The 18,687-nt window shown below is 41.8% G+C and overlaps 1 protein-coding gene across 1 annotated transcript in view; it reads right to left on the bottom strand.

Moving 5' to 3' along the window:
- The window catches only part of lrp2a (low density lipoprotein receptor-related protein 2a), a 418,190-nt gene that overhangs the window by 309,088 nt on the left and 90,415 nt on the right, over window positions 1–18,687 (bottom strand). Inside the window, exons 3-4 of the mRNA XM_068035173.1 lie at window positions 8,160–8,282; window positions 3,800–3,916 (exon numbers count right to left, since the gene is read on the bottom strand). Coding sequence (XP_067891274.1) covers window positions 3,800–3,916; window positions 8,160–8,282 — 240 coding nt within the window. The remainder of the gene's footprint in view (window positions 1–3,799; window positions 3,917–8,159; window positions 8,283–18,687) is intronic.

Here is an 18,687-nt window from a genome sequence, read left to right as displayed (position 1 = left end):
AAATACTGCAGATGCTAGAAATCTGAAATAAAAACAAGAAATGCTGGAAAACCTCAGCAGGTCTGGCAGCATCTGTGGAGAGAGAAGCAGAGTTAATGTTTCAGTTCATGTGACCCTTCATCAGTACCTTGATGAAGGGTCACTGACCTGAAACGTTAACTCTGTTTCTCTCTCCACAGATGCTGCCAGACCTGCTGCGTATTTCCAGCATTTCTTGTTTTTATGCAAGGTTACATACTAGTTCTGTTGAGGAGGAGTCAGATGAGGACTTCATAGGACCAACCTTCAGAAGACAGTTGATGGGTCTGATAAACCAAATGCTTGGTGCAATGGACAGCATACCTGAAAGCTTACAGTCTGTGGCTAGCAGGAACAGAGGAGTTGGTCTCCAGCTTGGCCCAAGACTTGATGCAGAACCTGGAACACACATTCTCCAGTGTGGAAAGGCTTGTCAATTCCATCCAGCAACCTGTGGAGCCCGAATTCATGCAGTGCCTGAGGACTGAGGTTGCAGCTTCCATTGCAGCTTGCATGGAACACCAAACAGCTTGCATAGAATAATAAAGTTCTGTAATGGAAGCCCTAACAGCTTCCATTGCATTCCTAGCATCTTCCATGGAGCAACAAAGTGCTACAATGGGAGCTCAGGCAGCTCCATGATAGCTTTGGGCTCCTCCGTAGAAGGGGACTTCAGAGTGTCTCAGCTACCCATAGATCTGTCCTCCAGCAGATCAGTGATGGGCTGGCTGAAAAGACACCCCAAGGAAATGGTGTGGAGCAGGAACATACTGGCCTTTCTCCATATGATAGCATTCCTGCTCCCTTTCCTGCCACTCCATCAGGGCCCTTACAGTTTCCTGTCAGCCGGATGGCCCAAACCGCTCAAGCCCATGCTGCGATGGTGCAATCTGAGGTGGGGCATCCATGGCCCACAGCCTCTCAAGTGCATCCCAGGCAGACATCTGAGCTGCTGTCTTCAGAATCTCAGGAGACATCCACCTCTCGTGCTGCTGTCCTTCAGGTGGCACTTCATAGATGCACCAGAACATACAAGAACACTTATAGGATAGCTATTAAGGCTAACAACAGAGTGAATAGTTTAATATTTGTAAGTGCTGCTGGTTATGTTGTGTTTTCATTGTTTTTGCACTAGATAAAGGGTGAATATGCTAATTATGCAGTGGTGGATTTGGTGGTCTTGTCTATTGTGTTGTTCATGGTGAGGTGATGAAAGGATAGAGTGCAGATGGTGGAGTTCTTGATGGAACCTCAATCCTGGAAAGTAAGGCATGTGGCAATAGTGCTTCAAAGTCTGATAATGGAGGGTATCTCTCAAAAGTAGTCTTCAATTAGATGGTAGCAAGCATCATCTGCAGGTGCGGAGCTTCCAGCTAGAACCCTCTGGTATTCCCTCTCATCTTTCTCCTCCTCCTTTATCTCTTTCCCCTCCTCCTCTTGCAGCTCCTGAGCTTGACCCTCTGGTACAGTTGCTGGTGATCAGTGATTGTTTTTTTCTCACTTTTTGCTCATATTCATTTCATTTCTTAGATCCAGTTGCCCAAATCATACACCTCTCTTGTGCAAATAATATTAATAACTTCAAAGGATGGTAAGATGATGACAATCACAAGCAATGTAAGAATAAAGCATTAGTCAGATCACTCTCAGAGCATTGTATCTAGTTTGGTCAGAATACTCACAAAAAGACATAAAGACAGTGGATAGAATTCTAAGCAGTGCTTCAAAAAGGATTCTGGGTTTTTGAATATTAAAATATTTACAGAGGAAGACAAGATGCAAGTTTGTGTTCAAATAATTGTGTCTTGAGGATAATCAATAAAGCAAATGCAAAGAGGTATTTGGCGTAAAACAAAGTCAAGAAAACCAAAAGACGTGATTCTAAGTTCAGAGGGCATATTTACAGCCTAAATATAACTGAAGTAATGTCGTCTTTGTGTCATAAATATTTACAGATAGACCAGGCTGCTAGTTACACCAGTAAATACTGAATTAAAGATTGAAAAAAAGAATCAGATCAATTCATGATTCAGGAAGAAATGTAGGACTATAGATTTTGGATAGCTAAAACATTAAAATAATTAGACAGGATCCTAAAACAGAATCTGCAAGAATCATAAAATCATAGAGATTTACGTGACAGAAAGAAGCCATTCTGCCCAGTGTGCCTATGCTGGTTCATGGAAAGAATAGTCATGCTTAGTCCCACATCCCCACTTTTTGTCCGTAAACTTGTAAGTTCCTCATCCTCAAGTACCAGTCCAGTTCCCTTTTAAAATTCCTTATGGAATCAACCGCCGCCACTTTTTCAGATCCCAACAATTGAGTGAAAAAAATTCTCTTCATCTCCCCTCTAGATCTTTTGTCAATGACCTCTTCTTAACCTTCTCTGTTCCAAAGAGGACAGTCTGAATATTTCCAACCTCTCCTCATAGCTGAAGTTCCTCATCATGGTAACATCCTGGCAAACCTCCTCAGCACGCTTTCTAACATCTTTATTTATTTCCTGAGGTCTGGTACCCAGAATTTTCCACACTATTCCAGCTGAGGCCTAATCAGTGATTTATAAACTTCTAGAATGATCTTTTTGCTTTTATATTCTAGCCCTCTATTTATTAAACCCAAGTAACCCACATGCTTTTTTTTTAACCACTTTATCAACTTGCCCAGCCACATTTAAGGATTTGTGTACGTGGACACCAAGGTGTCTCTGCTCATTTACACTTTTCAAAATCATGTCATTTACAGTATACTGTCTTTCCAAATTAGAGCTCTCAAGAACGGTTTTATAATAACTATATTAACCAATCTTTCTTGGAGGATTTTTTATTTTATTCTTCCTTCAAAACCACCAATATTGGAAACCCTCAAATTATTCAACTAACACCATTTAATGACGAACAGGAATAGCACAGAAAAAAAAACATGAATATCAGTCTCAGGGATTGTTTACAGAGAACATTACTTTCTGTTTATAAAAATATATTTCAGCACAATAGCCATAATACATTTTTTTCAGTATGTAATCGTTAACAAATACAATACAGAAATTTGGCCAGTTGACTAATGTAAGATCAATATTGTACACTCATTGTTACAAACTCAGAACAGTTTAGAATGATTTCATACCCATATGACATGGATGAATATGGATAACCTTTACAATGGCCTGACAATCAAACCACTGGTCTTAAGAGGAAATTGTGTCAGGTACAGTATATTGTACCTTGCTGCTTAATTGGAATAATTGCATAAAACGGTTATGTTCCCACCCCAGGCTTCTACAGTTCATTACACGTGATCATTTTTGTTTATTTTGGCTTGGTAAACCTTAAAATGCAGCTATGCATGAAATTGAAATTGAAGTTCCAATTTCAAAAGCTAATCATACCCCTTCTAATAAGCTCAGTGATTAAAATCTAGCATTTTACACTGGCATACATGTGCAATATTCACCCAGTCAAATTACACCAAATAGCACCATCAACAATGATAAACATAAATTTAAAATACAGAACTGAGCTGGTTTTCTTCCATGAGCACTGGCCAACTTAATAATAGCCATCAGTAGCACAAACAGGACCAAAAAAATCACTGCAAACACATCATCGTATTTAAATATCTGCTCTCATCCATTGAAGAACCTGTTGCAAATTTCAATTAACAAGGAGCATTTTAAGTCAGTTGCTTCCATCAGCGAGCCCCTTAATCTAACAAGCTGACTAAAATGCCAAAGGAGCACAGGCTAAAGAAAACGCAGTATATGGATTCAAGGACTTACGACAGCCTTTTTCATCGATTTCGTCAGTGCAGTCATCGACATGGTCGCACCTATACTCAATTGGGATACATTCTCCATTGGTGCAAGTATACTGTTGACTAGAGCACGTCTTTGCAGCTACACAAAGAGAAAGAAGAAATAAATGTATGTTAAAAACAAGAATGAACTTTACATTCTTAAAGAGCTTAAACACCATTCATTATTGGCTACATGTTGGAATCTATTAACAAGTCAAGCCTGTACAATATGAAATGTAAACAACAGGAATAATTTTCCCTTATACTGTCAGTTATGCAGAGTAATTTATAGCAGCTTGCACCACAACACAAAACAATTAAAATCATTTCCTGCTAATATGTGGAAATGAATATGCAGCCTATATTTGACTTACTGGATCTTCGAGCATGTGTACAGTGGTGCATTTCTACAGATTATGCCCTTCTTTAAAAAAAAAAGTAAAATATTCTTTACCAGGCCTCAATTTCTGCCTTGTTTTAGGCATGAGTATCAATAATCATAATTTTTAATCTGCTTTTAGGTAAAACCTGGCTTTGCACAGGAAGAATTGGACTGGCAGTCATGAGGGAAGATTTAGAGGTCACCCACTAGACAGAAACAGGGAGGCCATGCCCCAGAAATTATGGCGACTGACTTACCTCCTTGTTCCCACCGGCACTGTGACCTTCACCATGTTTCCAGGGTCCTCAGAGTAGGTGGCCTCAAGCAAGTGCACAGCTAATTTAGGTGTTTAAATAGGGATTCTATAACATTAATAGGATCCTAATACTATTTTAGGATTCAACTGGGTGGCTTTATGTTAGTAAGACCCAGCCCTCAAAATGGACTGAGCCTCCTGCTAGCAGGATTGGACAGCCAACTTCCCAAAAACTGCATGGAGGGAAAATCTACCTCACCATCTTTTGCAGTAACAAGACAGCACAGTGGCACAGTGGTTAGCGCCACAGCCTCACAGCTTCAGCGACCTGGGCTCTGTTCTGGGTACTGCCTGTGCGGAGTTTGCAAGTTCTCCCTGTCACCGTGTGGGTTTCCTCTGAGTGCTCTGGTTTCCTCCCACATGTCAAAGACTTGGAGGTTGATGGGTAAATTGGCCATTGTAAATTGCCCCTGGTGTAGGTAGGTGGTATGAGAATTGAGGGAAGGTGGGGATGTGAGAGGGAAATAGGATTAATGTAAATGGGTGGTTGATGGTTGGTGTGGACTCGTTGGGCCAAAGGGTCTGTTTTGGTGCTGTATCTCTCTAAGACCAAGAAAATAGATGGAGCACCATTTAAATAAAAATAAATGCTATTGATTCTATCTAAGGCACTGGTCAAACCTCACTGGTATACAGTGTGCAGTACTGATCATCCAGTTATAGGAAGGGTATTATTACAACTGATAGACACATAAAGGAGCAAGAAAAGTTGATTCCAGGTATCAGGAATTTAAGTTCAGAAAAAATGGTTTAGGAGACTGTATTTATTTTCCTTTAGAAAAGATGAAACTTTGAGATGCCCTAATTGAAATTTTCAGGATTATGAGAGAATTGATAAAAGTGATCGAAATAATTTGTTTACTATGGCAAAGGTTCAGGGACACACTTAAAAATTAGGAACTCGAATGTAAGTTGTAAAAAATGAAATTTAATAGAACTTTGCAACCAAAGCATAATTGACTGGAATAAGTTTTTAAGGATGGCCACTGAAATGGATAGTACAATGGATTTAAGAGACAATTAGATTGAGCGATATGGTAAGAAAACAGGTAAATAAAGTCATAAAAGCAAAATACTGCAGATGCTGAAAATCTGAAATAAAAACAGAAATGCTGGAAATACTCAGCAGGTCAGGCAGCATCTGTGGTGACAGAAACAGAGTTAATGTTTCAGGTCAATGACCTTTCATCTCTCTCCACAGATTCTGCCTGACCTGTTCAGTATTACTAGTACTTTCTGTATATATTTTAGACAAATAAGATTGATCTGCTCGATATATTTGTTGGAATTTTATTGCTCATATTCAAAGTGTTAAACTCCCAACTTGGGTAAATTTGTCTCCCCCTCAAAGCTGCAGTACTAGATTTCTGACACCAAAGCAAATCAGTGGCAAGAATACCAAAGTCATTACTAATGGCATAAATTGTAATGAGACAGTAAGAATCCCTTCGCACTTGTTCAAGCATCAACACTATTGCGTTGGGCTAAATTTCTGTCCAAATTTCTGTCCACTAAACTTAGTTCAATCACAAATGTCAGGACAATGAATACATTTTTAAAAAATTTAATACCAGCAGCTCGCTATCTTTTTTGGACCTTCAATAAATGATCCTGAACTGTGTAAAATACATTATGGATACATCATCCCAAAATTGATTCTTGCTGGTGTTGATGTGATGTTTCTGGGAAGTCATAATTCAATTATAATTGAACTTTAGCAAAATGTCTTTAAAAAATGAATCTTGGTCTAATATTAATTGCCTTTCCCATCTCGGATTTGAATCCAACCTAAGCTGGTAGGAAGAAATGTTCTTCTCCCAGTGGACTGTAAAGACCATGCATGAAATGAGTTTGGCAGTTTTAACCCATTATCTTATGGCATGAACTTGCAGAATAAAACTGACCCTAATTCTACTATAATTCTAATTACGTTGACAATTTTACTCCAAGGATAGTTCGTGCGGGAAATGAAAACATTCATAATGATGCATGAGAGAAAGGGTATTCTTTGGATAAACACAAAGATATGTTATTGGTCTGAGTAGTAGGACCTTTATTCTGTCTTTCTTGGGACATTAATTGATAACTATAAATGCAATGCAACAGGAAAGCTGCAGTTAAAATATTTAAAAATGAACTGGCTGTGTGTTCAAATTCTTGCTGTGTAACTGTAACTATTGCTTATTATTCTTTGCATCCTACAGAAAATATTACCAATGTTGGATACACTTCCCGAACTTCTGCATTATGGTCTGTAATGCCAAGCACTGATGAAAGAAGGCAATATGGAACTATTTGGAAATAGCTGGTATGTGTTTAACAGACTGCAGATCAGTTTGCATTCTGGAGCTATCATGATGAACATAAATAATCCATTATGAACAGTAATTTCAACTGTCCTTCAGCCCTAAAAAGTAGAAATTTCTTTATGTAACTTTTTTGAGTTTATAAATTCAAGGATCTCATTTTAATCTTGTTCTCCAAACAAAAGAACATGCTAACTTTACCCTAAGCCTAAACTGCCCCATGTTTCCAGCATTTATGCAGCGAACCACATTTCTGTAATTTAAATAGTAGTAAGTAGTATAAATTCTCATTGAAATCTATTATAAGTTTCTCTAAGACATTTTCAATGTAAAATATTAACTTATTGAGAATTAAATCACAAATGATAACCTATCAAAGTTGTCATGTGAGGAATTGAAATTGCCTAAAAGCTGCATTAAGTTCTTACTCTGTCATTTCATGACAATTTCATTTGTGATGTACAGAATATTAGATGAATAAAACTGCGTACTTCATGCATTAAAAAATAAACTTTTCTATTTTAATAATGTTTAACCTTCTTATGATGGCCCCATATCTCTTAATTAGTTAACAAAATCTATCAACCTCTGATTTAAAATTAACAATTGACCTAACATCAACCGCCGTATGTGGAAGAGAGTTCCAAACTTTTACTACCTTTTGTGTGTTTCTTAACTTCACTCTTGAAAGGCCTGTCTCTAATTTTTAGGCTACGTCCTCTAATTCTAGGCTCCCCAATCAGAAGAAATACTTTTCCTGTCTGCCCTATTTGTTCCCCTTAATATCTTGAAAGCTTCAGTCTAAGCATCCCTTAACCTTCTAAATTCCAGGGAATTGTGTAATCTCTCCTCACAATTTAACCTTTGGAGCATATTCCTATCTTCTTATTCTGCCTCTCTACGTCTACCATGGGGTTTCTGTAGGACACAGATGGCCTGCTACTTTTCCTATCTATAAATCACTCTCCTACCACATATCCTACAAAAGTGCCATATCCACATATCTGTGGTAAGGGGTGGGGATTCTCCAAAGCAGAAGATGCATCATCTTAGTTCTAGCAGTAGAAGTTGCACTAGGCAGTCCCCACTGCAAAAGATCATCTCTCCTCTAAATTGCAAGGATCAAAAGGCTGATCATGGTGTTGGTGGCATCCTAGAACAGTTATAAAGTTATATACCATTCAGATCTATATTGATCAGAAAGAAAATTTCAGTAAGATTTGGGTGAAAGTGGGTCAAAGCAGATCCTCCGAAATTAATTAAAAAGGATACACAAATTCCAAATTTACACCTACATTTCCTGAACATGAAACGCGTTAAAATAAAACCCCAGACTTACAACATTGCTGATGCTCATCAGATCCATCATCACAGTCTTCTTCATCATCACAGACCCAGCTTTGAGAAATACATTCCCCATCTCCCTCACACTGGAACTGGTTTGCTGTACAGGTAGGTGGAGCTGAAATCATTAAATGTAGCATCGGTGAAGTAAAGATAAAGGGGAATTTCTAAATTAGTAATACAAAATATAACATCCAGAATGTTAATATTTCAAAACCTTTAATGTACAAAACTAGATTCCCTACCCAAGGACTATGAATGGGCAGAAAATCAAGCCCATGACTGCAGTTGAGGTATACAGTGGTGAACAACTGTCTCAAAGTTTTAGGGAATAAGTAATTGCTAAAAAGCCCTGGATCTCATGGCATAGATTTGGTCAGTTCTATAACCTGGAGAGTAATGACTTTTTTATAACCTGGAAACTGCTATCAGTATTCTTATATAAGCCATTTTCCCAACATCCAAACTAAAACAATGCCAACATAAAAGCAACAATAGAAGGGTATGTTTTGAGAACAGGTGTACAGAAACTAATCAGCTACACATAATTTAAGGTATAACTTCTTACACCACGAGCTGTTAATTTACATTCCATATTGCTATCTAGCACATCAAACAGTGACTTGGAACATTTAAAATGGGGCTCTGAAAGTTTATCCAGTGAATGATTGAGCCTCACAGATCAGCAATAGATCTGTAATCCACACTAAATTATCTGATCTCAGTCAGGTGTCAGTATGGGCACTGCAATTGACCTCAATGTTCCTGGAGAAGACAAAAAAATCAGAAAAGGATCCCCTTTTGATCTGGCAACCTTTGTCCAAAATGCCATTGCATGCACATCAAATGAGGATAAAACTGAGCTTGGGTGAGGGCCTTCCCACAATCTAACAGTTTGGCAAAAATTGCCATAAAGGCTCACAGATAAATATTTTCACCTTGGGTGGGATACCAAAAGGAGATTATTGTTCATTGTATTGCATCCCAACAAAGGAGAACAGGATAGTTGGTAGTGAAACAATAAAATTCAGAAAGGAAAATAGGCAGATTTCTGATTAAATGACTGAAAACCAAAAATTTCCAGTCTTCCCTAACAATTTTCATAGGCTTTGTTAGAAGCAGAACTTCCACCAACCCCATCAAGACGCGCATCCAAATGGTCGAGAATCACGTACTGGGAGTTCTTGCATCACTAATCTGGTGGAACATCAGCAGGCCAGTGCGACAAGAAAACGCAAGTGCCTGATCTTCATGGCCCAAAAACACATACGCCTTTGGATCCAGCATAAGTGTCATGTTCTGTTCACCAGTGACTGCCTGTGTTGACCCACCAAAGTCTGTGAGAAGATCATTTGGAGATCATCTTATTAATGCAATCCACGCAGGTATGCAAGCATTGACTATGGCACAGAGACTGAGGATGTGATTCCAGGGCGATTGGCATCAGGCCCATGTGATGTTCTCAGGACTAGAATGAGGTTTAGCCAAGGTTCGTAAGGAATATGAGGCAAAGACTGAGCCAGAAGCAGCATGATGTTGAACATAATGGAGTCTTCTTTATTCTGTTTCACTTTCACATTCTCTTTCAGCTCCCTCTGCTGGCTCATGTGTGCATGGTAGCCTCAAGTGAACCATATGTCAAGTGCAATTTCAAAACATGACATCTCTTCCCTTATTAGTAAATGAAAGACGAAGCAGGGCGAATTTTACAGATCCCCCCCACACCCCAACGTCGGGGGTCATGGCGGGGGGCGGGGGGGTGGCTGGAAAATGCCTCCGGGAAGGCCCGATATTGCCGGCAGCAGTGAGGCCTTGTGGCAGCCACCCCGCCGCTCAGCGATGGGAGCCAAATTTGAATATGTTCATTAATTTAAATAAATGAATTAATTACCGTCGTGCTTCCGCCATCCATCCCAGAGCGATATTGGTGCCGGTGGCCGGCACTCCCATGCCTTCGCATCCCCGGACGGGGATCTGAGGGGGAACACTGGTGGGGAGGGGGTAGCAGGTAAGTTTCTCAGTATGGGAGGGGGTTGCAGGGCCAAACCCATCTCACTGGTGATGGGGATAGTGGGAAAGGTTACAGTGCACAGTGGGGGGGAAGGTCAGGTGCAGAAGGTAAGTATTTACGGGGGGAGCGGGGGGATGGAGAGAGCGAGGAATTAATTCTATGGTTATTGGGGGGGGTGGAAGAGGGTCAACATCAATTTATTTAATTTTTTTATATCAATCCAGCTTTAAATATTTAAATTGAAATGTAGGGCTCGAAGCCCTTTAAACATGGCACCAGCGCCTGCGCAAAGGCAGCTGACGCCATTGTTGGGGACAGACAGCCCACCCCCTCCACGTCATCTGGATGGGCTGTCCGCCCCAGTTATTTAAATGAGCCGCCGCGTTTAACATCACAGCAGCTCTGTGACGTGCAGCCCGCATAGGCGGACCGCCATTGTTTTCGTCCGCGCCTATTATGGCGGCGGAAGTAAAAATTTCAGCCCAGCACATTTCAATGGTTTGTTTCCAAAATGTAAACAATAAACATAAGCATAAATAGTTCACTTCCTAACATAGTCACTTAAGTTTGGTGAGTGTTTTCCCTCATGAGTAGGATATCGTCTGACATCAGGTGTAGTCTCATTTGACTCATGTTGTTCATCCGATGTCGGAATTGGATTCAATGCTTACAAGTGGTGTTTTCAGTGCTTTGAAGAATAACACATTTCTTGTGCTGGAAATACTCAGCAGGTCTGGCAGCATCTGTGGAGAGAAAAGCAGTGTTAACTTTTCAGGGCTGTGACCTTTCATCAGAACTGGCAAAGGTTAGAAATAGGTTTTAAACAAGTGAAGTGGGGAATGGGGCTGGGGGGGGGGGGGGGGGTAGAGAGCAAAACGGAAGGTGTGTGATAGAGCAGAGAGCAGGAGAGATTAAATGACAAAGATGCAATGGGACAAAGGCAAAGAGAGTGCTGATGGTGTGGTGAAAGACAAAGCATTAGTCCAGAGAGAGTGTTAGTGGCAGAATAATGAACAGCTCTGTCCAAAAGCACAAGCATGAAAATCCAAGTTTAAGGCAGGCACATGGTTAAAAAATAAAATAAAATAATAACAAAAAAGACAAGTCATGCTCTGAAATTAGTGGACTCAATGTTGAGTCTGGAAGGCTGTGGAGTGCCTAATTGAAAAATGAGATACTGTTCCTTAGGCTTGTGTTGATGTTCACTGGAACACTGCAGCAGACCAAGGACAGAAATGTGGGTGTGAGAGAAGGGTGCTGAATTTAAATGCCTGTCTTTTTGTGGGGTATGTCAAACATTCCTTGTTCCAATCCTACTCAGGCCTCCTCCCCCAATTCTTTTTCCAGTATACTGATTACTATATCAGTGCCATTTCCTGCTCGCACCCCAAACTGGAAAACTTCATTAACTTTGCTTCCAATTTCTACCCTTCTCTCAACTTTACATGGTCCATCTTAGTGGTGCAGTGGTTAGCACCGCAGCCTCACAACTCCAGCAACCCAGGTTCAATTCTGGTTACTACTTGTGCGGAGTTTGCAAGTTCTCCCTGTGACCGCGTGGGTTTTCGCCGGGTGCTCCAATTTCCTCCCACAGCCAAAGACTTGCAGTTGATAGATAAATTGGCCATTTATAAATTGCCCCGAGTATAGGTAGGTGGTAGGGGAATTGAGGGAAGGTGGGGATGTGGTAGGAATATGGGATTAATGTAGGATTAGTATAAATGGGTGGTTGATGGTTGGCACAGACTTGGTGGGCTGAAGGGCCTGTTTCAGTGCTGTATCTCTAAATAAAATAAATAAATTCTCTTCCCTTCCTCAACTTCTCTGTCTTCATCTCTGGGGATAGGCTGTCCATATTCATTATAAGCCCACCAACTCCCATGACTACCTTGAGTACACTTCCTCACACTCTGCTTCCTGTAAGGACTTCATTCCATTCTCAGAGTTTCTCCGTCTCTGATGCATCTGTTCTGATGATGCAACCTTCCACAACAGCTCTTCTGATATGTCTTCCTTTTTCCTCAACCGAGGTACCCCCGACTGCGGTTGACAGGGCCCTAACTGTGACTGACCCATTTCCTACACTTCTGCCCTCACCCCTTCCCTTCCCTCCCAGCACCACGACAGGGTTCCCCTTGTCCTCACTTTCCACCCCACCAGCCTTCACATCCAAAGGATCATCCTGCACCATTTCCGCCACCTCCAGCGTGATGCCACCACCAAACACATCTTCCCTTCCCCTCCCGTCAGCATTCTGAAGGGATTGTTTCCTCCGCGACACCCTGGTCCACTCCTCCATTACCCCCGACACCTCATCCCTTTCCCACGGCATCTTCCCATACATTTACAGAATGTGTAATACTTGCCCTTACCTCCTCTCTCCTCACCATCCAAGGCCCCAAACACTCCTTCCAGGTGAAGTAGTGATTTACTTCAATTTAGTATACAGTATTTACTGCTCACAATGTAGTCGCCTCTACATTGGGGAGAGCAAACGCAGATTGAGTGACTGCTTTGTGGAACAACTCCACTCAGTCCACAAGCATGACCCCGAGCTTCCGGTTGCTTGCCATTTCAACACACACCCCTGCTTTCATGCCCATATTTCTGTATTGTGCCTGCTGCTGTGTTCCAGTGAACATCAACACAAGCTCGAGGAGCAGTACCTCATTTTCCAATTAGGCACTCTACAGCCTTCCAGACTCAACATTGAATTCAATCATTTCAGAGCATGACAGGCCTTTTTATTATTATTTTATTTTATTTTTTAACCACGTGCCTGTCTTATACTTGTTTTTTTTATGTTTATGCTTTTGGACAGAGCTGTTCATTATTCTACCATTAACACTCTCTCTGGACTAATGCTTTGTCATTCACTACACCATCAGCACTCCCTTTGCCTTTGCCCCAAGACATCTTTGTCATTTAATCTCTCCTGCCTGTAGGCGATCACCATCCAACCTGTGAACTGTATGTAGCCTGGTACATGGGGTGATAGTGTGTGCGGCTAAAAGTGTAAACAAGTATCCACAGCAGGGAAGTGGGATGTGCTGAAGGAGCAATGTGGTGTAATGGTACTGCTAAAGGGGAAGTGAATGTACTGAAACCTGCAAGGTCATGATGGAGGCACGTCTAACCTATTGCTAAGTTTGTAACTGACGTGCCATATAGGCTGGTTGCTTGGACACCGGGGGTCGGCTGAGTGAGGTAATATCTTGTTATCAGACAAGGGCTGGAGAACAGAGAATTAGCTATGCGATGTGGTCGAAACTTGAGGGATGAGGCTACCAAAACAAGCAGATGTCAAAACTGGTGAAAGGTTGACCGACTGTGGCTGACGTAGCGCGCCCATGGCTTAAGCAACAGCTAGCCAACCAATCACTGTGTATCGGGTAGTCAGGTCCGGCCCATCCCGAGCTGATCACACAGGGTATAAAGAAAGTGTGCTCCGAAGTGCTGGCTAGCTAGCTCAGAACAAAGTAGTCTGATCAGCTACTTGGAGAACCAGAAGGGGAGGACTGATCATCCACTCCGTTCCGACTCTCAGAAAAATCTAAGTAGCCTAGCTTACGTGGACACATGAGTATAATCCCTATTGAGGATAAGATTTTGGAATTCTGAATAAACGTGCTATGTGTGAACAATAATTTGGTAGTCTTGAGTTGTTGATACCCAGAGTAAACCTCTGGACCAGAAGTAGGGATGGACTACATGCCCTCTGCCCTATCACACACCTTCCCTTTTGTTTTCTTCCCCCACCCCCGCTTCACTTGCTTAAAACCATTTACATTTCTAACCTTTGCCAGTTCTGATGAAAGGTCAAAGACCTGAAACGTTAACTCTGTTTCTCTCTCCACAGATGCTGCCAGACCTGAGTATTTCCAGCACTTCATTTTTATTTCAGATTTCCAGCATCCGCAACATTTTGCTTTTATTAACGCGTTTCTTGTGATGATTTGTGAACTGGGCTTAGCAGTGATCATTGATCCTTTTGTGTTCATCACAACAAATGGTTGGATGTCATAACGGGTTGTTTTCTGTCTAACATGACCATCACGTTTCACAAGTACTTTATCTCATGGCTTTAGCAGTATAGCTCTAAATTTCATGTTTCGCTCTGCAGTTTCATTTCACTTTCATTCAATCCTTCTGTTCTCAATCACGTTCACATACATGTTGATCATTAGCTCCGCAGGGTAGCTCAGGAAGACGTGTGCGCGTAGGATGTGCAAATATGTGTGTAGCTCGAGTTTTTCCAGTAGTCGAGTGACGTGTCACTCTGCAGTTATGAAGAAAGTGCTCTTGTTCCCATGACTAGTTCTCAGCTGCAGCTGTATATATCAAGGTTTTTTCAAGGTTTGCATAAATCTCTCGGCTTCACCATTAGCTCTTGGCCAACGGGGTGTTATATTCTGATGAGTGAACCCTGCATCGTTTGTGAATTTGCTAACTCATCGCTGTTGAATGGGGGTCCATTGTCTCTTCTTACCATTTGAGGGATTCCAAACAAGGCGAAGATCTGGTCAAGATTTGGGATGACTGCTTTCGTTGAAGTTGACATAATTAATTCCACGATTGGAAATCTGTTGTAGTCATCAGTAAAAACAAGTAGGTGTTCACCTGTGGACAAATCTGGGAAGTCAATGCTGATTTCAATCATGGTCCTGGAAGTTTAGCATCATTCACTTTCTCTATTATATCATCGATTGTCGGCCTCAAGTGTCTTTCTCGTATGGCTTGGTTTGGTGATCGCATAGCAACGCAGATTCTAATCTGGTTCTCGCTCTTAGGTTTCTTGACCACTTGGATAGGTGAGACACAAGGGGTAGGCTCATCCCCAACTTTTTCAATAATGTCAAGGTCAGGTAGACATTGAAGTTCCTTCTCTATCTGTTTCCTGACATGAAATGGTATTCGTCACCATTGATACGCAACTGGGGGCACATTAGGGTCTACATGCAGCTTACATGTAACATCTTTCAGTTTTCCAATACCAGTGAAGCAATTAGCATTCAGTTTGAAAATGTTTGTGTTACGTGAAGGAATCGTGTATGCGACTACAATCATGTGCGAGTCTGTTGCTGTGTGGAAACTGATAAGCATGTCACATTCTCCAGATAGGCATAGAATATGCTGCACACACTATCTCCCCACGTACCTGGTTACGTACAGTTCACATTCGTTCTAGTGCCTTTGAATGAGAATGGCGTTTCAAAGGTTCCGAGAATTTTCAGCTGTTTGTCACTGTTGTAAGGGAAAATTTTCGTATTCCCTGGTTTGCAGAGAATAGGGCAATCCTGAAGTTGGTTGAATGTTTTGTCTCCCATGACATTGACAGACGCTCATATGTCTATGAGAGCATCTACATCCAAGCAGCCAATGGTCATTGTCACACGTGGCTGTTTGCTATGTCTGAGAGGACAAAAGTATGTTCAGGGTTATCCGCCTCACCTTTTTTCTGTAGCATGCATACGTGACACCCTTCTGTTGGTATTTGTCTTAGTCGTTGATTTTGCTGACCGGGGATGGGGGGTAAGCACCACCAGAGTGGAAAAATTCTTTGGAAAAGTCGCAACTCTGCTTGTGAGACAGCTGTTGTTGCTTTGCAGGCGATTTCCTGGCACATAAGCAATGAATAGTGTTCACAGGAGTTGAACTTGGAGTGTGGTAGTTAATGTTGGCAGCCCAATTTCAGTAGCTCTGGACTCTGACAGTAATAGTGATCGCGCTCACTCCAACAGCCCTGACGGCTTTCTGTCTTTCTTGCTTTTCGGCATAGTTGACTAGAAAGACGACCTTCGATTATGTGTGTTTTGATTTCCCATTCGATATGTACCAAAGTAACATCTGTTTGCTAGTTGCTTCAATCAAATGCAATATTGGTCAATTGTCTTGTTTCCTTCTTGCTTAGTGTGTCAGAAGAAAATGGTTCCATATATAGCAGTTTTCTTGGGTGTAAAATAGGTGGTCAGCACATTTTTGTTGAATCATAGGCCGGAATTTTACACCGCCCCAGCGGGTCGGATGGTGGCGTGAGGGTGGCGTAAAATTCAGCAGCAGGCTCTGGGGGGCCTACCCGCCCTGCTTCCGCCTCTGAACAGGTTTACGGCATCAGGCGCGGGGTGGGAAATGGCCCGCCCGCATGAGGCCAATCAAGGCCTTTAAGTGGCCACTTAAGTGGCCCTCGCCCGCTGCCACGGGTATTTTACCCGTGGCCAGCGGGTGTGCTGGGGACGTGAAAGGCCGTGCCCCGTTGGGGGGGTGCATGGCAGTCGGGCACATGGCTGCCCCCTCCTCCCAACCCACCCCTGGGACCCAAGACAGCGCCTCTCCCCAAACGACCACTCCAGCCTCACCAGGGAAGGACCAATCCCCAGGTGAGGCATGCCCCTTCTTACCTTCCCTCCTTGATCCATGACGCTGCTGGGACTAAGAGCTGCCGGCCTGCAGATTGGCCAGCAGCTCACTGAGTCAGGACCTCCTCCATCAAGTGGGTGGAAGTCCCACCTTGGAATAATTAAAGCCTGGGGACCCGTAAAATACGGGACGGATCCCCAGGCTAGGCGGAAGTGGGTTCACCACTGACTTTCACATCGGAGTCCGCCTCCCGTCCATCCGTAAAATTCCGGCCATAGTCATTTTGCTCAGGCGTAAGTGTCGCAAAGATACCTTCTATTCTTCACCTCCACAGTGTAAAAGCAGGTCCTTTTTCCTTGTGCCATCTGTGATCGCAAAACCTGCCATCGCATCTTCGAAACATCGCAGTCACTTTTGCCAATGTGGGAATACAGATGATGGCTCTGAATGCACATCAGACGGGTAGGTTGGGCATAGACAAAGCAGTGATAATCAACAATCTAGGCTTGCGTTCCTTTCAGAGGAAGCTTCTCTGCAATGATCCAAAATTATATATTTTTTTAATTGGATGGTTATTTTGGAGAGATCAGTATGTGTGTATACACTGTACAAGCTTCCTGTGTGCCACTCTAACACAGTCTCCCACTTAAAATACTGTCTTCAGAAAAGCAGACAAAAACCTTCCAAAATGTCATACCTGAAAGCAATGTTTCCTGTTTTTCACTATCTGTTTTCTTTTACCTTGTCGCCATTCTGATATTCTTGGGACTGGAGTGAGGTTTAGCCGAGTTCAATAAGAAATATGAGGCAAAGACTGAGACAGAAGCAGCATGATGTTGTACACTATTGACCTTGCTTGTGGAAGGTGGAGACTCTTCCCTTGATAAGGTCCTGCAGAAACTGCCATGGAAAGCAAGGACCCAGATAAGTCAAGCCTGAGCCAAATTTGTGGCTGTTCCATCAGACCCCGGTCAGAGTTGACGTAGGAGTACACTGAAGAAGGGTTGCAAATTTTCAGCTGCATTATCCACATCCTACGTTAGGGGCAAATACATGACAGCTTTGTTATGGACTATTGTCTCAGAAAGAATTCGAGAAGCAAATGAATTCCCAGAAATAACTGCACAATTTAAAAGCATTTGAACACTTTGAAGAAAATGACTTTTAGAGAATTATATAAAAAGCATATCCATCATTGGAATATATTGAAAGTTATTAAAAGAGATCCATGAGCACAAAATACTGAATGTAAGTAATACTTTCTAAAGGGTAATTCTGAACAGTAGCTCCCTCTTTATTAAGCTTAGAGGGAAAATGTTAGAAGCAATCATAGACGTCAAAAAATTCAAGGTAATCAGGCATAGTCAACATGGTTTAATGAAAGGGAAATCATGTTTACCCAATTTATTGGAGTTCTTTGAAGAAGTAACATGTGCTGTGGATAAAGGGGAACCAATGGATGTATTGTACTTTTTTTGTAAAGCATTTTTTTGAGGTGCCACATCAAAGGTTATTGTGGAAAATAAAAGCTTATGGTGTAAGGGTTAACATATTGGCATAGATAGATGATTATCTAGCTAACGGGAGACGGAGAGTAGGCATAAATGGGTCATTTTCTGGTTGGCAAGATGTAATGAGTTGTGTGCCACCTTGATCAGTGCTGGGGCCTCAACTTTTTGCAATTTATATAAATGACTTGGATGAAGGGAGCGAAGGTATAGTTGCCAAATTTGCTAATGATACAAAGATAGTTAGGAACGTAAATTGTGAAAAGGACATAAGGAGACTACAAAGGGATATAGATAGGTTAAGTGAGTGGGCAAAGATCTGGCAAATGGAATGTAATGTGGGAAAATGTGAAATTGTCCATTTTGGCAGGAAAAATAAAAAAGCATATTATCTAAATGGTGAGAGATTGCAGAGCTTTAAGATACAGAGGGATCTGGGTGTCCTAGTGCATGGATCACAATCGGTTAGTATACAGGTACAGCAAGCATTTAGGAAAGCTAATAGAATGTTATCATTTATTGCGAAGGGAATTGAATACAAAAGTAAGGAGGATATGCTACAGTTATATAGCGTATTGGTGAGACCATGGGCTGGATTTTAAGGAGACCTCGACGTCGGGATCCATGCCAGGGGTGGCCTGAAGATG

This window comes from Heterodontus francisci, chromosome 7 (genome assembly GCF_036365525.1).
Source record: "Heterodontus francisci isolate sHetFra1 chromosome 7, sHetFra1.hap1, whole genome shotgun sequence".
NCBI lineage: Eukaryota > Metazoa > Chordata > Chondrichthyes > Heterodontiformes > Heterodontidae > Heterodontus > Heterodontus francisci.
The sequence above is the reverse complement of the archived record's forward strand: the minus strand, read 5'-3'. Positions and strand labels throughout refer to the sequence as shown.